This window comes from Scyliorhinus torazame, chromosome 5, assembly GCF_047496885.1.
Source record: "Scyliorhinus torazame isolate Kashiwa2021f chromosome 5, sScyTor2.1, whole genome shotgun sequence".
In the NCBI taxonomy this organism is placed as follows: Eukaryota; Metazoa; Chordata; class Chondrichthyes; order Carcharhiniformes; family Scyliorhinidae; genus Scyliorhinus; species Scyliorhinus torazame.
Genome location: NC_092711.1, coordinates 85292196 through 85314442, shown reverse-complemented (window position 1 = coordinate 85314442; position 22247 = coordinate 85292196). Strand labels below are relative to the sequence as shown.

The 22247-nt window shown below is 46.1% G+C and overlaps 2 protein-coding genes across 6 annotated transcripts in view; one reads left to right on the top strand and one right to left on the bottom strand.

Annotated features, from left to right (window-relative positions):
- The window catches only part of LOC140418745 (uncharacterized), a 362902-nt gene that overhangs the window by 88675 nt on the left and 251980 nt on the right, over positions 1-22247 (top strand). The gene's annotated exons all lie outside the window — the stretch shown is intronic.
- Positions 20-22247, bottom strand: part of LOC140418749 (uncharacterized) — a 346993-nt gene continuing 324765 nt past the window's right edge. The window contains exons 1-3 of one of the 4 annotated variants that reach the window (XM_072502352.1): positions 10351-10810; positions 9406-9521; positions 20-6467 (exon numbers count right to left, since the gene is read on the bottom strand). In XM_072502352.1, the coding sequence (XP_072358453.1) occupies positions 5398-6351 (954 nt within the window). In that variant the 5' untranslated portion in view covers positions 6352-6467; positions 9406-9521; positions 10351-10810 and the 3' untranslated portion in view covers positions 20-5397. The other 3 variants (XM_072502353.1, XM_072502354.1, XM_072502355.1) reach the window with 3 other exon arrangements.

Here is a 22247-nt window from a genome sequence, read left to right as displayed (position 1 = left end):
ACAGATGTCAAGTCTGTGCTTTTTGGCAAAGTCCAGTTGAACTTTTATTTGTCAGCTGTGCCACTGGGAAACTTGTTTTTAATACAAAATTTAGAAAGAATCAACAACTAGCCCTGCAGCAAGTTACTCAGATTAATTGTCTTTAGCGAATACAGAAGTTGAGTTTTCATTCAAATCATAATACACCAGATAAAATAACTGGGTAATTGCGATTAGCAAAGCGAGCAGCAAAGGTTTCAGAAATATAGATGGAGTGAGCAAGAAGAGAAACAGAACAGAGCAACAGAAGCACTTTTCCATTCCGGTAAGTGATTCTTAAGAGAATTGTTATCTCAAAGTCTGGCCTTCTTTTTACTGCTGATTGGCTTTAACTATTTCGAATTTTCTCAATTCAGCCAAAGTGTCTGTCCATCAATTTAAGAGATATAGGTTTTTGAATATGTTGGTGTAATTTTTCCATTCAATCACTTGCCAATTTTCCAAATTATCGACACCTGCATCTCAACATTACTTAGAAAAAACACAGCCTTCAGGGCATTATGACCTTTGACTGTCTATTACCATGGAAACGGGACTGCCTGTGCTGGAAAAGCAGCAGCATACAATGGGGTCTTTTAGCTATTTGGCGTCACTGACCTTGTTTGGCTCAACAATTTGCAAATGTTAAAATCTAGGTTGAATGAAAGAAAACTAAAGTGGATGTTCTGGATTAACCCTTAATGGGTTTCCAGCTTTGTTGCACTCAATTTATGCTTAATGTGTTCTCATTTAAACCTATTACCTTTATCATCTATAGCTAACTAGAAAAGCCAATTTCTATCAGTCCTCCCTTTTGATTCTTCTAAAGATTAATAAGATGAATCAAAATAATGAATAGAAATTGAGGAAGAAATGTGACAAGATAGAAGTAAGCGCGGGGAGGAACGCATTCACATTGTCTGTAATCGTTCACTTGTTTGTGAACAGCCTTCAACACTGGAGCGGGCAAAGCTTTGCAAGCGATACAAGCATTCTGGAAGCATTTTATTCAAAAAAATAATTATACAGTACAATTCAGTAATAATGGAAATTGATTATATGAATGGAGTAATATTTGGGTAATAATGCAATAATGCAGTCATAAAAGTTCAATAGTAGGAGCCTTGTTCAATGTCATGGGCTGGTAGTGCAGTTGGACCACTATGAACCACTTTGATTGTTGGGGCATTATGGGTAGCCATACATTGGCTAATGCATCTGATCGGCAAGATCACTACGTAAATGACAAGCACAAATATGAAAAATCAGAGAAATCCCTGAATGATGGAAATTCCTGTGCCACCCACCCATCCAGAGAACCATCCCCAAAGAGTGGTGTCAGAGGGTTGGTAAAGTTTCCTAACTTCTTCTTGCATATGTGCTGACAAGCTTTTGATGTCTTCTGAATTACTGGGATGTAGGCGCAACACTCTGCACCAATCAGGGCACAGGTTCCACCTTTTTCAGCTAGCAAATAGTCAAGTGCCATCCGATTCTGTAAAGCCACAGTTCGAATGGCGAGCACCTCGGCTGAAATGCTACTTCCAGCTCGGGCAGTGTCATTGGCTATTTTCTCTAAGTCTACGGCCAATTTAATGTATTCTCCGGTCAATACGACGACGTCATAGGCAGGGATGAGAGCAGAAAAGAATTTCTCAGTCCCTGTGATCTCGCATTTAGACCTCGTGATGATAGTGGTAGGTTGATATTTCTCAAACTGTGGGATGAGAGGTCCATGTTTTGAGTCTGCTTTTATAGCATCGGCTAGGGAAAGGGAATGATGGATGAGGGGGACAATGAATCATAAATAACACACTCCTCTCCAGCTCACCGGGAGCCAAGGGTATGCAGTATTACCGCAGATGGAACAGGTGCCATTATAGGTAGAATATTGGGCAACCGGTTGTGGGGACCAACGTTCTGTAAATTTGTCCCATCGGTGTGATTAGGTAGCCCTTTAAAGTCGATGGGATTCCCTTCATGTCCATTGACCACTACCTTTCTTGTGTCATGAGTGCGCTGTGTACTGGCACTCACATCCAAATAATATTCATTTACTGTATCCCGCATTCCATGCTCTATGATTATAGCCGATTAAACATATGGTCCCAGTGTGATTATGACCAGTTGGGAAGGTTACTTGGGCTGGTTTCTGTTACCGATCATAGCCATGTTGATACCATCGCTTGAAAGTGTTTAATGGGCGGCCTGCAGATCGCCATCTCTTAACCTCATCGTTTATCATTTCTTTGGTTCAGGTGTCTCCACATTGGGGAAGGGTATAGTCGCGATTTTGGAAAATGTACCATTCTGCCATTTGGGATAAAGTAAAAGGAACAGGCTGTCTTGGGATACCTGCTTGGGAATTGGTAGGGGTAGAAGAACACACCCAGCATTTAGAGATGTTAAAGTCTCTGGCATAGGTACAGGACATGTAAAGGAACGTGTTAACATTGAACTCCTGGGTGAGGCCTGCTGGGCCAAACATGTAACTGAAAATCAAAATTATGGCAAATATGTTTACAGATTCTGATTTTGGTATGCGCGCTTCACATGTGACGCATTAATCCATGATTTATTTCCTTGGAGTTTCACGGCTGACTGGGTTGTGAGTAATATCTGGTCGGTGGCTTCCCTCCTTGGCTCCTAACTGTTCGCGCTGAATTTTTTTCGCGTAAACGGATTCAACGGCACCAAGTCGTGGCCCCCCCTCAGGAGGATTGCCCCACGCCGGCGACACCTGACAGCATTTGTTAAATTTTGACAATAACTAAGTAAAGCATCACTCATCAGATAACAGTCTGCCTTTCTTAAGTCAATAGTTCCTGGCAGGGACATGGGTCTGCCAGTGATGATTAGGCCTGTGGTTCTGTTTGGGGTTGCTCTGATACTGCACAAAACTAGTGGCAAGGCTTGAATCCAATTCATGCCTTCTTGGTTGTATTGGACAATCGTTCTTTTAAAGTCCGGTTCATGCGTTCCACTTGTCCTGATGTTTCTGAATGATAAGGACAGTGTAGATTCCAATCGATGTTCAGTAACCTGCACACCTCCTGGCAAACAGCACCTGTAAAGTGGGTTCCATTGTCGGAGTCAATCTAGCTGGTACTCCCCATCTGGGAATATAGTCTTTGCATCGGACTTTGGCTGTATGGGTGGCTGTAGCCCTCCTGGCTGGAGCAGCCTCTCCCCATCTAGAGAACTTATCCACTATTACAAGGACATTAGTGTATCTTTGACGTGTAGGAAGGGTGATGTAATCGACCTGCATGTTCTGGAATGATCCTGCAGGGGCAGGAGCTTTTAGCTGAGGCATTGATGTTATAGGTCCCAAGTTCTTTTGACAGGTTACACAGCGGTTTGATACCAATTGTGCAGGTGTTTTGAATCCTTTGCCACACCAACTTTTCTGGAATCGAGCCACCATCTGTCCTTGGGCTAAATGTCCCCATGGATGGGTCTGTTGGGCCAGAAATGGCATCAGTGCCAGTGGTGCAAATGATTTATCAGTCTGAACTTGTCTCCAACTATCATCATCGTCATACAACTGGATACCTGAGTCTAACCATGACCATTTCTCTTCTTGTGTAGAGTCATGTTGCATTTCACGTAGATCTTGTAATAAATTGGTCACTCCCAATTTGTAGATGTGTCTTGGTTCTGCTGAAGAATCCCACTGGGAGGCAGCTTCCTTTGCTACTCGGTCTGCAAGGGCGTTTCCTTGTGCTTCTATAGTTTTGTCTTGAATACGGACCTTACACTTTAGAATGGATACTTCTTTTGGCTATGACTTCTAGGAGGTCATCATTTCAGTGGTGGGGGTCTAGAACTCGCTGTCTGATAGGGTCATAGAAGCAGAAATCCAGATCACTTTAAAATAAATGTCTTGGATATCCAATTGAAGGACTGGGACATACAGGACAATCGACTGAGATCTGCGAAATGGGATTAAGCTGAATAGCTCCCAGCCAGCACACACACAACGGGGCAAATGGCCTCCATCTGTACCAGAACTTTGAGGTTTTTACTCTGATAGTTGGAGTTTGTTTCTGATGATAATAACCTCGAAGTTTAACATTCCAGATAGTGGTGAAAAAAATCAGCTGTTTTAAACACGTTGTAGATTTTTGTCTTTCCCGCCTGAGTGTTTAACATCACCTGGCTGGAGCTCAGAAAGGACAATCTCACCTCCTAGAATCAGAGAATCTACAGTGCAGGAGGAGGCCATTCGGCCCATCAAGTCTGTGCCAGCCCTTGGAAAGTGCATCCTACTTAAGACCACACCTCCACCCTATCCCCAACTAACCTTTTTGGACACGAAGGGCAATTTATCCTGGCCAATCCACCTAACCTGCACATCTTTGGAGTGTGGGAGGAAAGCGGAGCACCCGGAAGAAACCCACGCAGACACGGGAGAACTTCCAGACTCCGCACAGACAGTGATCCAAGCCAGGAATCGAGCCGGGTCCCTGGTGCTGTGAATCAGCAGTGCTAACCACTGTGCTACCGTGCCGTACTTGCATCCAAGCTCCCGGATTGTCTGTCTTCTCTCCGGGTAAGATTCTGTTTGTCTCTTGTATTTCACTGTGACAGGGCAGAGACCTGATTGAAGGGATTCCAACATGGAAGTTCTGGGAAAAATTGGCAAGGATTTGGGAGGTGGCAACATGTTCAAAGAGTTTGGAGAAGAGAGGGCGGTTGAAGGTGGGGCAGTTATTTGTAAGGATGGCAGGGTCAAGGGTTTGTTTTATTGAGGAGGGGGTGATGATGGAAGATTTGAAGGACAGAGGGGCAGTACCTGAAGGGAGAGAAATGTTGACAATATCCAGGGACACAGGGTAGTTTTCTTTATAAATGTTTTTTATTGGGGACACAGGGTAGTTGGCTATTCCCACTAGTTAGCTTCGTGGGAATAGGGTCGCTGGAGCAGGAGTTGGATCTCATGAACAAGATGAGCTCTGAGAGGGCATGAGGGGAGATGGGAGAGAAACTAGAGAAAGATGTGGGTTCAGGGCTCGGGAAAGAATGAAATTTAGTTTGGTCTGGTGGGTTCATGGAAGGGAGGGAAGCAGCTCAGGCAGCTGATCGGATTTACTCAATCTCAGTCACAAAGAAGCTCCACAAGCTCCTCACACTTCTTGTTGGAGGTGAGGATGGAAGAGACAGGGGAGAGCGAGAGTACTTCAAAAGGAATTAACTTGTGTCAGAGATATTAAAAAGTTTCAGCACTCTACGTATTTAACACAAATCGAATTTATTTGACTTTTAGCCAGAATATTACCCCTGTAAATGGGATGGAGTTTGTTATCGGCAGAAAGAGACCCAAATGAACACGGTTCAGTCCTGAATGTGAGTAACAGCAAAACCCAATCACTGTGGTTACTTGTGGCCCCGTTGGTGTCTCAGCAGGGCGGATGAAGTGGTGAATCCCTTCCCACACTCGGAGCAGGTGAATGGTCTCTCCCCAGTGTGAATTCGCTGGTGCTTCTGCAAGTCAGATGACTGAGTGAATCCCTTCCCACACATGGAGCAGGTGAATGGTCTCTCCCCAGTGTGACTTCGCTGATGTACAGTGAGCTGAGATGATCGTCTGAACCCAGTCCCACAGTGAGAGCACCTAAACGGTTTCTCGTCAGTGTGAACACGTTGATGGAACATCAGTTCCCCTGAACTTTTATAGCACTTCCCGCAGTCTGGACATTGGAATGGTCTCTCATCAGTGTGAACTCGCTGGTGACTCAGCAGGTGGGATGACTGAGTGAATCCCTTCCCACACTTGGTGCAGGTGAATAGACTCTTCCCAGTGTGAATTCGCTGATGTGCAGTGAGCTGAGATGATCGTCTGAACCCAGTCCTGCAGTGAGAGCACCTAAACGGTCTCTCGTCAGTGTGAACACGTTGATGGTACATCAGTTCCCCAGAACTTTTATAGCACTTCCCACAGTCTGGACATTGAAACGGTCTCTCATCAGTGTGAACTTGCTGGTGTTTCCGCAGGGCCGATGACTGAACGAATCCCTTCCCACACTTGGAGCAGGTGAATGGTCTCTCCCCAGTGTGAATTCGCTGGTGACTCCGCAGGGCCGTGAACTGAATAAATCCCTTCCCACACTTGGAGCAGGTGAATGGCCTCTCTCCAGTGTGACTGCGTCGATGAATTTCCAGCTTGGATGGGGAAGTGAATCCTTTCCCACATTCCGCGCATTTCCACGGTTTCTCCTCAGTTTGACTGCATATGTGGCTTGTGAGGCCTGAAGATTGACTGAATCCTTTTCCACACACACAACATGTGTACAGTTTCTCCCCACTGTGAACAATGCTTTTTCCTTCCATGTTCAAAATCCGCTAATATTCAGGATATGATAAATTGAGGACTGTGTCTGATCCTGATGTGATGCTTGGTTTGAGTTTCCGGACTTTGAATCCGCCCCTTTGAACACCCTGAGAAACTGATTTAAAACAGAAAATAGGGAGTGAGAGAGAACCCACAAAAACACAAAGGCAGGTTGTGAAATTGAGCTGAATGAATCTGGTCATTTGTGGGGCCGTCACTGGGAAAAAGTGACCATGAAAACTGCTGGATTGTCATAAAAACCCAACTGGCCTCTTTGGGAGGAGAGAGAAAGAAGTGAAGAGGGATTTTGTATATCTACAAAACATATTAAGAGAGTAGTTGGCAAAGCAAATTCGATTTTGAGCTTCATAAACAGTAATATTGATACTGAAGCTGTGCTTCTGGTGGCACAGTGATTGGCACTACTGCCTCACAGCGCCAGGGACCCGGGTTCAATTCCAACCTTGGTGACTGTGTGGAGTTTGCGCACTCCCAGTGTCTGCATCGGTTTCCACCAGGTGCTCAGGTTTCCTCCCACAGTCGAAAGAAAAGCAAATTAGTTGGATTGGCCTTGATAAATTGCCACTTAGTGTCCAGGGATATGCAGGTTAGGTGGGGCTATGGGGTTACAGGGACAGGGTAGGGGTGTGGGCCTCGGCAGGGTGCCCTTTCAGAGAATCAGTGCTGACTCGATGGACCGAATGGCCTCCTTCTGCACTGTAAGAATTCTAAGGGTCTAATTCTATTCTATGAATCTTTATGATGCTCTAGTCACCACTCTTCAGGAAGAATGTGAAGGTTCTTGGAGAAGGTGCAGAGGAGATTTACCAGAATGGTTCCAGCAAAGGAGGTTGAGGGGAGATTTGATTCAGGGACACAAGATTATGCCAGGTTTCGATCAGGTGGGCAAAGAAACGGTTTCCATTCACTGATCGTACAAGCAGTCGAGACACAGATTTAAATTTTGGGGTAAAACCTGAATTGAACAATATAAGATCCTGAGGTGTCTTGACAGGGTGGATGTGGAGTGGATGTTTCCTATTGAGGGAGAATCTGGAACAAGGGGGTCACTGTTGCAAAGTGAGGGGTCACCTATTTCAGATGGGGATAAGGATTGTTTTTTCTCTTGAGCGTTGCATGACAGGGGGTGGCATAGTGCTTAGCACTGCTGCCTCACAGCACCAGGGACCCGGGTTCAATTCCCAGCCTGACTGTGTGGAGTTTGCACTTTCTCCTCGTGTCTGTGTGGGTTTCCTCTGGGTGCTCCGGTTTCCTCCCACAGTCCAAAGATGTGCAGGTTAGGTTGAATCGGTTAGGATTGTATTCGCTGGAGTTCAGAAGAATGAGAGGGGAATCTCATAGAAACCTATAAAAAGTGGGTGGCATGGTGTCGCAGTGGTTAGCACAGCTGCCTCATGTCACCGAGTTCTATCCCAGCACCAGGTCACTGTCTATGTGGAGTTTGTACAGTCTCCCTGTGTTTGCGTGGGTCTCACCCCCACAAATCCAAAGATGTACAGGGTAGTTGGATTGGTCACGCTAAAATTGCCCTTAATTGCAAAAAAAAGAATTGGGCACTCTAAATTTATGTTAAAAAAACAGGGCGAGACAGAGTAGATTCAGGAAGAATGTTCCCGATAGTGAGTGTGTCCAGAAATAGGGATCACGAGATAATTAGAGGATACGGGGTAGACCATTTAGGACAGAGATGAGAAATTTCTTCACCCAGAGAGTGGTGAGCCTATGGAATTCGTCGCCACAGGAACTAATTAAGGCCAAAACATTGCATGTTTTCAAGAAGTAGTTAGATACAGCACTTGGAGTGAAGGGGATCAAAGGATATGGGTGGGAAAGCGGGATTAGGCTATTGAGCCTAATCAGCTCTGAGCAATGGATGGTGGAGCAGGCTCGAAGGGCCAAATGGTCGCCGCCTAATCAGCTCTGACCAATGGATGGTGGAGCAGGCTCGAAGGGCCAAATGGTCTCCTCCTGCTCCTATTTTCTACGTTGCTCCGTATCTCTGCATGTAAATGGTCTAGGAGGTATGAGGAAGAATGTTTTTACACAGCCAGTGGCAATGACCTTAAACTTGCTGCCTATAACAGTGTTTGGAAATAGACACAATAAATGATTTTATTAAAAATTGGATAAAAACCTGAGAGAAATAAACCTGTGAGGATACAGAGACAGAGCAGGAGAATGACTCTGACTGGATTGCTCCAGATAATAATAATATTTATTAGTGTCACAAGTAGGCTTACATTAACACTGCAATGAAATTACTGTGAAAATCCCCAGGTCGTCACACTCCGGCGCCTGTTCGGGTGCACTGAACGAGAATTCAGAATGTCCAATTCACCTAACAGCACGTCTTTCGGGACTTGTGGGAGGAAACCGCAGCACCTGGAGGAAACCCACGCAGACACGGGGAGAACGTGCAGATTCCGCAGACAGTGTCCCAAGCCGGGAATAGAACTGGGGTCCCTGGCGCTGTGAAGCAACTGTGCTAACCACCGTTCCGAATAGAGAGCTAGCATGGACTCAATGGACCGAATACCCTTCTCTGCCCTTTTTTAAATTTTAAATATTTTAAAATAAATTTAGAGTACTCAGTTCATTATTTCCAATTAAGGGACAATTTAGCGTGGTCAATCCACCTAACCTGCACATCTTTGGGTTGTGGGGGCGAAACCCCGCAAACACGGGGAGAATGTGCAAACTCCACATGGACAATGACCCAGAGCCGGGATCGAACCTGGGACCTCGGCGCTGTGAGGCAGCAGTGCTAACCACTGCACCACCGTGCTGCCAGCTGACTCTGACATTTCTGTCTAATCTCGCCTTGTAATCTAACCCTGGGGGGTTCAGATATCACTCAGGTAGATCTGTGCTACATTCGCTCCAAGGCCATCCTCTCCTTCCTCAGGTTTGTTGTCCAGAACTGAACACAGTTCTCCAGATTTGGTCTAACCAGGGTTTGTGAATCCCGGGGCTTTTCCAGTCACACGAGACCAGAAATCATCCCTCACAGACAGAACAGACAAACCTTTTACCTTCCACACCCAGATGCTGCTGAAATTCAGGTTCTAATAAATCAAGTGACTCTGTCAGATTGCGATGTGATGTTTGGTTTGCGTTTCCCGTCTGTTACACCTCCACTTCCAGTATCCTGTAAATTTACAGAAGCCTCACTGTCAATTCACAACATTCTCTCCTCGCCAACTTTGATTAAATGTATTCCTGGAGGTTTGATCACATGACCTGTCCCCCATCCTCCAGCCATTAATCGGTCAACACATCCATCCTTGTGACACTCTGCCTTCCTCAGCCAATTGGGAAGCAAAAGGGCTCATTACCTTACAGGACAGTGTTTGACTAGGGCAGCACGGTTCACAGTGGTTAGCACTGCTGTCTCACGGTGCCGAGGTCAGAGGTTCGATCCCGGTTCTGGGTCACTGTCCGTGTGGAGTTTGCACATTCTCCCCGTTTGTGTGGGTTTCGCCCCCACAACCCAAAGATGTGCAGGGTAGGTGGATTGGACACACTAAATTGCCCTTTAATTGGAAAAAATGAATTGGGCACTCTAAATTTAATTTAAAAAAAGACAGTGATTTATCCCATTTTCAATATTTTCATATCCGCTGAAGAGAAATGTTCAAAAATATTTTTGATTTCCCAATGATTTTCCAGACACCCAGGTATGAATCTCACCAACGCAGGAGGTAAAATTTAAGTTCATTGAAAGTCTACTGAAGACCATGAAACAATTGTCGATTGTTGCAAAGACACATCTGGTTCACTCATGTCCTTCAGTGAAGGAAATCTTCGATCCTTACCTGGTTTGGCCAACATGTCTGATCCACAGTCAGCTGGTTGACCCTTAAAATGCCCTGAGATGCCCTCAGTTCAAGGGCAATTAGTGATGGGCAGTGAATGCTGGCCCAGCCAGTGACACCCACATCCCGTGAATGAATAGAAAAAAATAATGTCATCCTTACCTGGTCTGGCCAACACGATTCCAAACCACAGCAATGTGGTTGACTCTTTAAATGCCCTCCGAGATGGTCTAGAAAACCACTCAGTTCAAGGGAAATTAGGGATGGGCAATAAATGTTGGCCCAGCCAGTGATTCCCACAAATGATTAAAATAAAATCCCGGAGACTCCAGACAGTCAATCCGGGAGAGTTGGTATCCGGTCCAGGCTCGCAGCGCATGCGCCCTGCGGCACCGTGTCCTCTGTAAAGATGGCGGCCGGTAACCCGGGCCTGTCACCGCTCAGCTCACTCTGTTCGGTGCTGTCTAAGACGGGACCGTTAACATTTTCCTCGGGAGTTGAAGCCTCCACGGGGTATATATGAAGCCTCCCGGCTCACTCCGCAGCTTCTATCGCTCCCCGGCCACCCACCGGCTCCATTCCTGAAAGTCGCTCGATTGTTTCTTTCCCTCTCCTAGCACCGTCAGCGACAACCTGAACGGCGCATGCTCCAGGCACTGCTGGACTTTGCGCATGTGCGAGAAGCTTCTGTAATGTGGATGGAGCACATTCTCAGCTGCAACGCATGTTGGGTAATAAACTCGCCATTGAAATGGATATTTTTCATACAACTTATGCTTTGCGAACTGATTACCATTAGTAACATTGGGCCAAGGTAACAAATGTATGAAACCAATTAATACAGCACCTAAATAGTACGGGCCCTCCACCACAGTTCTGTCCTGGGTGTGATTGACAACAGTGACGACAGTGAGATGTGAACTCATTATATCCATATCATAAAGTGGATCTAGAAGGTCTGGGGAAGATACAGGAAAGTGTACCAGAATGATGCCTGAACGAGCAGGTTACACCCAGCAAGAAATGCAGAGGCTCGATGAGCCATATGGTCTCCACCCGCTCCCATTTCTTGTGTTATTCTGAACATCACTGTCAATCTTTCCATGCAGACACAACAGATGCAACAACCACCAGTTCATCGCCATCCTTCCCATATTCCAGGATTCCAAACACACTTTCCAGGTGACAGTGATTTACTTGTATTTCTTGCTATCCAGTATTGTGTATTCACTGCACACGATTTGGTCTCCCCCACACTGAGGAGATTAAATCTGGATTGGTGACTGTGGAACATCACCATTCAGTCTGCAAGCATAATCCTGAGCTCCTGATCATTTAATATTTTAATTCCCCGCCCCATTCCCACTCTGTCCTCGGCCTCCTGCACTGCTCCAATAAAGCTCAAAGGAAACTCGAGGAACAGAACCTCATCCCTGATCAGGCAATTTATGACTTTCCAGACACAACGTTCATTTCAGTAATTTCAGATTATAATCATCACTCCGATATTTTTAGACAGTAGGTGCTGGTAACGGTTCTGCTGTTGCCATTTATACTCACCTGGACCTGTCTTTTATTTCTTCTCTTTTCCTGTTAGTTTATTTACTTATCTCATTGTCACCCTGACGAATGTAATATAAAGTAGTTAGTTCAAATATTAGTTAACAGTAATGTAGATGTGGGCCAGTCTAATAGTAGTAAGTTTGCAGACGACACAAAGGTTGGTGGAATTGCGGATAGCGATGAGGACTGTCTGAGGATACAGCAGGATTTAGATTGTCTGGAGACTTGGGCGGAGAGATGGCAGATGGAGTTTAATCCGGACAAATGTGAGGTAATGCATTTTGGAAGGGCTAATGCAGGTAGGGAATATACAGTGAATGGTAGAACCCTCAAGAGTATTGAAAGTCAAAGAGATCTAGGAGTACAGGTCCACAGGTCATTGAAAGGGGCAACACAGGTGGAGAAGGTAGTCAAGAAGGCATACGGCATGCTTGCCTTCATTGGCCGGGGCATTGAGTATAAGAATTGGCAAGTCATGTTGCAGCTGTATAGAACCTTAGTTAGGCCACACTTGGAGTATAGTGTTCAATTCTGGTCGCCACACTACCAGAAGGATGTGGAGGCTTTAGAGAGGGTGCAGAAGAGATTTACCAGAATGTTGCCTGGTATGGAGGGCATAAGCTATGAGGAGCGATTGAATAAACTTGGTTTGTTCTCACTGGAACGAAGGAGGTTGAGGGGAGACCTGATAGAGGTATACAAAATTATGAGGGGCATAGACAGAGTGGATAGTCAGAGGCTTTTCCCCAGGGTAGAGGGGTCAATTACTAGGGGGCATAGGTTTAAGGTGAGAGGGGCAAGGTTTAGAGTAGATGTACGAGGCAAGTTTTTTACGCAGAGGGTAGTGGGTGCCTGGAACTCACTACCGGAGGAGGTAGTGGAAGCAGGGACGATAGGGACATTTAAGGGGCATCTTGACAAATATATGAAAAGGATGGGAATAGAAGGATACGGACCCAGGAAGTGTAGAAGATTGTAGTTTAGTCGGGCAGTATGGTCGGCACGGGCTTGGAGGGCCGAAGGGCCTGTTCCTGTGCTGTACATTTCTTTGTTCTTTGTTCTAGTGAGTTCACAAAGGACAAAGGAATTCAGAAAGCATGGCAAGGAAGATGGGGAAAAGGATGCTGGGTAACAAGAGGCCCAGGGTTAAGGAATGCAAAGTGTGCCAATCAGGATGTATGGCCAGGTCAGGAGGGGTATAGGATGACCGATGGGAATCATGTATGTGAAACTTGATACCATTTGTATGTATTTGCAGAGATCTCTTCGTCTCCGACCTCAATCGTTTGAGGGGTCCAGGAGACAGCTTTTGTGTTCTGAGTCTCTGTGAAGCAAGTCAGCCTTGCAAGTTGGTTAAAATAAATAATACTATACCTACAAAATCCATCTAGAGTTTTATTGAGGCCAGACTGACGGGTAAAGAATTCAATATTGTCATTTGGTGCCGAAACCCGGAAATTGTCCAGACGGTCACCGACCAGCTGCGAAATCCGAATTAGACTGATGTTGAACAAGAAAAGTGGAACTGGGCCCACAATGTGTGTAGCTGTAAAATGACCACATTGAGTTTCCCCTCTTCTCATGGTCGGATTGGTCTGGTCACTTGCGGTTGGTACGGAAAGATCGTCTCGACGAAATCAAAGGTCAGTCTGGGGATTAGAAAATTAAACTGATGGGATATCATAATATTGATTCAGTTTTGGGTTAATTTTGGAATTGATGGGACATCGGATGATGGTTTAATTCGATGTGTGTGTGTTTTGAAATTGATGGGACATAGGATGATGGTTTAATTCCACGTGTGTGTGTTTTGGAATTGATTCAATTCCACGTGTGAGTGTTTTGGAAACTATAGTTGATTAAGCCAAAATTGTATCCTTGGACTGTAGTGGCGAGCAATGCAGTCTTGCGGATTAGTTCGAGATTATGGGGAATTGCTTGGATAACACAAGTGATCCAGGCAGTCCATTGCAAATATTATGTGATATTTATCCAGATAAAGCGAGAGATTTTAGGAAAATGTCAGCAACTTTAAGGAAGAAATTGGGTGAGGAATGGCCACCAGGGGGCGCTAAAGACCTGGCCGTCATTAAGAAAATTCAGGGTGAAATCTGGAAAAAGATCCAAAGTCTGAAAGCAAAAGAATTAATTGGATTATGGAGACAATATTGTCAAGAGGAGAGGGATAAGATCCTGTTATCAAGTTGGCAAGAACATGCCCTTAAAATGGGGATTCCAATTAGTGAAGGGGGGAACCAAAGAACTCTGGAGATTTTGAAAAAGGAGTGTGCATTCAAAAAACGTGCAAGTAAAGAGAGGGTGGACTCGAGTTTAAAAAAATGGGCTACGTAGTTCAATGGCTGGCCTTGCATTGACAGACGCAGATGATGACCTAGAGAATTGGACCATGTCGAGTAGAGTCCCGACTGCACCAGTACCATTGTCTGCACTAATTCCAGAACCACCAGGGTATCATAATTTATATTCAGTCACTGCTCCCCAGATTCAAATCATGCCAGCCTCTCCAGCCCCTTCGGTTGATAGTTTGGGTCCTATTTCAGCACCTTCACCATCTGTTAGAGAAGGGGCGCTCTGTTCCACAAGCCCAGTTAGCTCTAGGACCCGATCTTGAACAATGAGAGAGGGGCCTGATCCTATCCAGAAACAATTACCCATACCACCTAGATCCCTTAAGACTGATATGGTAGGACAGAAAAGTATGAGAACAAAGAAAGAGGACGGGAATGGTTCTGAGGAGCCGGAGCTCCCCCTATCGGAAGGGAAGGACGTCAAAGTAATTGAAGAGCCAGAGGAATCCGCTAAAGTGCCCCCTAGTGAGACTCTGAGACAGTTGCCGATTAGGAAAATACCCAACCCTGATGCTGCAACAGCAGCAGCCCAACCCACGATAGACATTTATTTCCCATGGAGACCCAGTGAGATGATGGCTATTCTGGCTGCAATCCCAGACAGGAAGAAATCTGCTGCTTTCGTGGACTATCTGAGAACTACCATCTCAGTTTATCAAGCTGATTCATGGGACCTCCGGGCCCTAGTCCAGCAGGTTTTAACCACAGCAGAGTACCGCAGTCATCTCAATCACTTGAATTATGCTAGCCACGCCGCACTTCAGCAAGCCCATGCTTTGGACGATGACAGATGGGCACAAATCCTGAATGCTTTGAATGTCACATTTCAAAAGCCCATAAACATTTCTGCTATCTTAGACCTCAAACCTAAAAAGACTGAAGAGCCAGAGGAATTTCTGGAATGTTTTAATGAAATCTACTGTGGGCAGTACAGACTTGCTGTACCAAAATGGTCAGAATTCCCCATAATATTGTGCTATGTTAATGCATTGCCTACCACCTTTCGTGGCTACTGCCGCGAAATGTAATAACATGAATTGGACAGAGAACGACCCTTCTCAAATGGCCAGGGCAGTCAGATTTTATTGGAAGGAGGGTGTAGGCCAGGAAGGAGGCTCAGTTACAAAGATTAAGACTGAGTATGTAATGAAAAAGGATGATCTGAGACCCCAACCAGCGGCAGGTACAGTGGCTTACCAGCTGAAACCCCAATATTGTGACCTTGGGTGGGTGGATCAACACGGGGGAGGATATCAAACCCACCCAAATGGACCCTCAGCTCCTCTTTATGGCCCACCGTATGCACCAACAGCTTTACAACTGCCCCTCACAGGGGCCATTGGTCTACTGGGAAAAGAGGACGGGGCAGATATAGAGGGAACAATACATGTTTTAATTGTGGCCGTGCAGGTCACTGGCACAGGAATGCCCTTTTAAAAAACGGGCAGCAGAAGGAGACTACCCGACCCAAAGGAAGGGGGTACCCACCAAGGGGAGGACAGATGAGGTACACCGACTTCTCCCAGGCAAACCCTTTCCCAACACAAGATTGATTAGCTAATTTAGTCATAAGGACTCTCCAATCGGAAAGGGAACCTATTATTTCTCTGTAGCTAGGAGATCAACACTACCCATTTGTAATCGACACTGGAGCAGCCATGCCTTCGGTGCAATCAGAACTTTGACTACCATTATCCGACCACACCCAGCATTTGTCGGTGTTCCAAGGACAGGTGTGTGAGTACCCTATTTTTGAACCTGTGACAGTCACTTATGAGAATAAGTCTACAGATTATCAGTTTGTGGTGACTACTGGATTGGACTGTAACTTTTTGGCCCGAGATTTACTGTGTACCTTCCAGCTACAGCTAGAGTGCGGAGACAAAGGGGTAACGGTTCAATCATGGAGGATGAGACAACAGTGCTATATTTCTATCACACCCCGGTGGTGGACGTTAGACATTGAACATTCACTGCACCACGTTATCCTGGCCTGTGACAGAACCGGACAAAACAGGGAGTTGGAGGACAAGTACCGGCCATTAATTGGGACCGAGTGGCCAGTCAAGATTACAGCCACAGTCACGGGAAAAGAAGGTACAGCCGATTTTGTTACAACACCACCACATTTATGGCCACAGTCAGCTTCTGTAAACCCTCATATTACACACCAGGTCTACGACCAGTACCATGCCAAGGATCTGGGGCCTATGGTAAAGAGGGAAGTGGATCATTCCGATCCAACAGAGTACGCACTTCAAGTCATGCCAGATGGCACTTCCATAAAATATTTTGAGATCCCTGAAATGATTAACACTCGACTTCTGCATCACCTGGGATGTGACGTTTTGGAATATGTCAACCCACAGGTCTGGGCGGAATACCCATCACAAGTGGGACAGGCAAATGTTACACCCATTAAGGTAACGATTAAGGACCATGTAACACTGCCTTCCATTCGGCTGAAACCCCAAGCTGCCCCGTCTATAGACAAATTAATCCGAGAGCTGTTGCAACAGGGTATTCTGGTCCCTTGCCAATCATAATGTAACACCCCCATACTTGCGGTGCCCAAACCAGACCAGTACCGATTAGTACAGGATTAGTACAGGGCAGCACGGTAGCATAGGGGCAGCACGGTAGCATTGTGGATAGCTCAATTGCTTCACAGCTTCAGGGTCCCAGGTTCGATTCCGGCTTGGGTCACTGTCTGTGCTGAGTCTGCACATCCTCCCCTTGTGTGCGTGGGTTTCCTCCGGGTGCTCCGGTTTCCTCCCACAGTCCAAAGATGTGCAGGTTAGGTTGATTGGCCATGATAATTTGCCCTTAGTGTCCAAACTTGCCCTTACTGTTGGGTGGAGGTGTTGACCTTGGATAGGGTGCTCTTTCCAAGAGCTGGTGCAGACTCAATGGGCCGAATGGACTCCTTCTGCACTGTAAATTCTATGATAATCTATGATTAAGTTCAATCAATGCCATCGCACAGCAGTTACATGCGCTCGTCCCTAATCCTGCCCACATACTGGCTCAAATTCCAGCTCGAGCCCGGGTCTTCGCCATAGTTGACCTCCAGCACGCTTTCTTTGCTCTTCCACTCGCACCTGAATGACAATATTTGTTTGCCTTCACTTACAATGGGCAGCAGTATACCTGGACCTGACTGCCTCAGGGGTTCGTCAACTCACCTACGCTCTTCTCCAGATGTCTGCAGACCCAACTCCAGGCCTCAACATTGGAGCATGGTTCAATATGTAGTGCAGTATGTAGATGACATATTGGTAGCGAGTCCAGACGAGCCCAGTAACAGGGATGATGTGATCCAGTTATTAAACCACCGATCCTCGTTGGGTTATGTTGTTTCACAATCAAAGGTCCTGGTGGTTCAGACAAAGGTCAGGTTCTTAGGAGTTTTACTTACAGCCACAGAAATAAGTCTCGAACCCAGTAGGATTGAACCAATATGCCAATTCTCTGCCCCTACCACAGCCAAGGAGGTCCGTCATTGGCTGGGTATGATGAATTATTGTAGGCAGTGGATACCAAACTTCGCTGTCTATACAAAGCTGCTGACGCCTTACACTACTGAAGGGGGGAATTTTACTCTCACCACCGAGGCACTCTAAGCCTTCCGTTGCCTGAAGCAGGCCTTGTTACAAGTACCGGCCCTCGGTAGGCCCCTCTACGACTGACCGTTCCAGATATACTGTACTGTTCTGGAAGGGTGTTCAACAGCGGTACTCACCCAGCAACATGGAGGTAAGCACTGGCCTGTGGCATATTACTCTTCCAAATTTGATCCAATGGCGTTGGGCCACCCTGTTTGCACCCAGATCTTGGTAGCGATATACAATAGTTTGCAGGCTGCTGCCAATATAACTCTCCAACAGGATATTACGGTGTATAGCTCCCACTCGGTCATCGCACTACTGGGGCAACTGCAGACTCAGCATCTTACCGCAGCTCGTCAGAATAGGTATGAGATATACCTTTTGAACAATCCACGTCTGACATTTAAACACTGTACCACTATCAATCCAGCCTATTTTCTTAGCGGTCCCCCTGACCATGAAGATGCACCTGGCCACGACTGTCTAGCCTTGATTCAGGAAACTACCACAATAAGGGACGATCGGAGTGATATTCCGTTAGAACAACCTGACATGATTATGTATGTTGATGGCAGTGCATTAGTAAGCCCCACTGGCCGGAGACTGTCCGGTTATGCAATCGTAGATCAGGATGGTCTGATCCTAGAAGCGGCCGCTTTTCAGACCCCCTTATTCAGCCCAACATGCCACACTTTTTGCCCTTACCCGTGCATGTATACTTGGGGTAGATCGTCAGGTAAATATTTATACTGACTCCCGATACGCCTTTGGGGTAGTTCATGACTTCAGGTTTTTATAAAGCTGCAGCAAAACCTCGCAGCTCTGAAACTCAATCCCCTTGTTAATGAAAGACAACACAGCATATGCCTTCTTTACAACCCTATCAACCTGGGTGGCAACTTAAGGGATCTATGTCCGTGGACCCCAAGATCCCTCTAGTCCTCGACACTTCCAAGAATCCTGCCTTTGAACTCTGTATTCAGCATTCAAATTCGATCTTCCAAAATTAATCACTTCACATTTATCTAGGGTGAACTCCATCTGCCACTTCTCAGCCCAGCTCTGCATCCTGTCAATGTCCTGTTGTAACCTGCATCAGTCCTCAACACTATCTACAACTCCCCCAACCTTTGTGTCATCGGCAAATATACTAGCCCACCTTTCCACTTCCTCATCCAAGTCATTTATAAAAAACACAAAGAACAGACGTCCCAGAACAGATCCCTGCAGGACACCGCTGGTCAACGGCCACCAGTCGGAATACTTTCCGTCCACTACCACTACCACTCGCTGTCTTCTATTGGCCAACCAATTCTGTATCCAGACAGCCAAATTTCCCTGTATCCCACGTCCCCTAACTTTCTGAATGAGCCTACCATGGGGAACCTTCTCAAATGTCTTACTGAAATCCATTTACATCACATCCACTGCCTGACCTGTGTCAGTGTGTCTCGTCACATCCTCAAAGAATTCAATGAGGCTTGTGAGGCATGACCTGCCCCTCACAAAGCCATGCTGACTATCTTTAATCAAACTATGGTTTTCTAACTAATCATAAATCCTATCTCTCAGAATCCTTTCCAATAATTTGCTCACCACAGACGCAAGACTGATGGGTCTATAATTCCCAGGGATTTCCCTATTCCCTTTCTTGAACAGGGGAACAACATTCGCCTCCCTCCAAACATCTGGTACCAATCCAATGGAGAGCCAGGACGCAAAGATCATTGCCAACGGCGCAGCAATCTCCTCCCTCACTTCCCGTAGTAACCTTGGGTATATTCCGTCAGTCTCAGGGGACTTATCTATCCTGATGCTTTTCAAAGTTTCCAGCACATCCTCCTTCTTAATATCAACCTGTTTGAGTCTATTAACCTGGTTCACACTGCTCTCATGAGCAACAAGGTCCCTCTCTCTCGTGAATACTGAAGCAAAATATTCATTTTGGCCCTCCCCCATCTCCTCAGACTCTAGGCACAAGTTCCCTCCACTATCCCTGATGGGCCCTACTCTCATTCTGATCATCCTCTTACTTCTCACAGAAGGGTAGAACGCCTTAGGGTTCTCCCTGATCCTTCCTGCCAGGGCTTTTTCATGCCCCCTTCTAGCTCTCCTCAGTCCATTTTTGAGTTGCTTCCTGGCCAACTTGTAACCCTCTAGGGCTGTGCTGGATCCTTGCTTCCTCAACCTTACATAAACTTCCTTGTTCCTCTTGACTAGAAGCTCCACTTCTCTTGTCATCCAAGACTCCTTCACCTTACCATTCCTTCCTCATCTCAGTGGGACAAAACTATTCAGCACTCGCAGCAAGTGCTCCTTAAACAACCACCACATTACTGTTCTGCATTTGCCCAAGAACAATTGTTCCCACATTATGCTCCTCAGCTCCTGTCTCATAGCTGCCAATCAGTCACTATCATGACAATGTGCCCATCAAACTGCATCATTAGGGCAGCATGGTAGCACAATAGTTAGCTCTGGTGCTTCAGAGCCCCAGGGTCCCGGGTTCAATTCCCACTTGGGTCACTGTCTGTGCGGAGTCTGCACATTCTCAACAAAATACTTGCTTGTTGGGTGAATTAGTCATTCTGAATTCACCTGAACAGGCGCTGGAGCGTGGCGACTAGAGGAGTTTCACAGTAACTTCATTGCAGTGATAATGTAAGCCTACATGTGACAATAAAAAAGATTACATTTGAATTCCAACGCCCCAACGAAGAGGCAGAGAGTGGCCGAGAGGGACCTCTGCCAAAGATCTGCGGGTCGAGAAACACCTTCTCCAATCACAGAAGGACTACAAGAGAAACACATGACTCTGAGTAGATGTCATCCTCGAAATGTACAAGAAGTATGTGTTCCATCTGAACTGGAGGGGCACCAATATCCTGGCTGGGAGGTTTGCTCGAGTCACTTGGGAGGATTTAAACTAGTATGGCAGAGGGGTGGGAATTGGAGCGCTAGCGCAGAAGGTGTAATAACTGAAGGGGAATTGGAGAACAAACATAAGAGAACAATATCACCCTGTCTGCTCAAACGCAGTGGTTTGAAGTGTATTTGTTCCAACGCCAGAAGTATAGCCGGGAGGCAGACGAACTTAGAGTACTTATTGGTACTTGGAATTACGATGTTGTGGCTATCACAGAAACATGTTTAAAGGAAGGGCCGGATTGGCAGCTGCACGTTGGAGGATATAGATGCTTCAGGAGTGATAGAGAAGGATGTAAAAGGGGTGGGGGAGTAGCATTACTGGTTAAGGAGAATATTGTTATATGATGGGGGGAAATATACCGTAAATGACAAAACTCCTGGGAATATAGAAAGTCAGAGAGATGTGTGTGTTCATGTGCACTGATCTTTGAAGCTGGCAGCACAAATGGACAAGGTACTTAAGAAAGCATACGGAATGCTTGCCTTCGTTGGATGGGGCATCAAGTATAAAAACTGGCAAGTCATGCTACAGTTGTATCGAACTTTGTTAAGGCAACACTTGGAATATTGTCCACATTTCTGGTCGCCACAGTACAAGAAAGACGTGGAGGCTTTGGCGAGGGTGCAGAGGAGGTTTACCAGGATGTTGCCTAGTCTGGAGGGTGTTAGCGATGTGGAGAGGCTGAATAGACTCGGACTGTTTTCGTTAGAAAGAAGGAGGTTGAGGGGTGACCTGAAAGAGGTCGACAAGATTGTGAGGGGCACGGATAGAGTGGATGGGCAGGCACTCTTTCCCAGGGTGGAGGGGTCAGTCACCAAGGGGCATAGGTTTAAGGTCCCTGGTGCAAAGTTAGTGGAGATGTGCAAGGCAGCTTTTTTTACGCAGAGGGTGGTGAGTGCCTGGAATGCATTGCCAGGGGAGGTTGTGGAAGCAGATACATTAACGGCATTCAAAAGGCATCTTGACAAACACATGGATAGGATGGATATAGAGGGATACGGCACAAGGAAGGTATCATGACCAGTACAGGCTTGGAGGGCCGAATGGCCTGTTCCTGTGCTGTATTGTTCTTTTTTCAAAGACCCTGTTCAATGTGGGAGAAACAGTTCATGTGTTCGGAATGTGGATGACGTTTTAGCCGATGGTCTGACCTTTCGAATGATATGTAGTCACGCTGGAAGAAACCTTGGAAATCTGGGGACTGTGGAACAGATTTAATCAGACCTGGAGATTCATCGACCTGTTCACAATGAGGAGTGACCCTTAATGTTCTCCGTGTGTGGGAAGGGACTCACTCAGTTCACCAGCCTCACTTCTTCATGGTCAATCTGTACTGGACTGTTACCAAGTGCAATGTATCTTTCCTGAGGTTTGGTGCCTAGTACGGAACACAGTTCATTCAGCAAATGAGGAAAAGACAACAGGAATTTCTCTAATCTGATTTACAAGGACACATTCTTGGTTCCCAGCAGTTTCGTTTCTTCAGTAATTTCCTCATTTTCCCTAAACTACCCTGCCTGTTAATTCTATTATTTCTGATAATTCCATTACTGTAGATATAAGCATCACACATTAGAATTCAATCTGTTC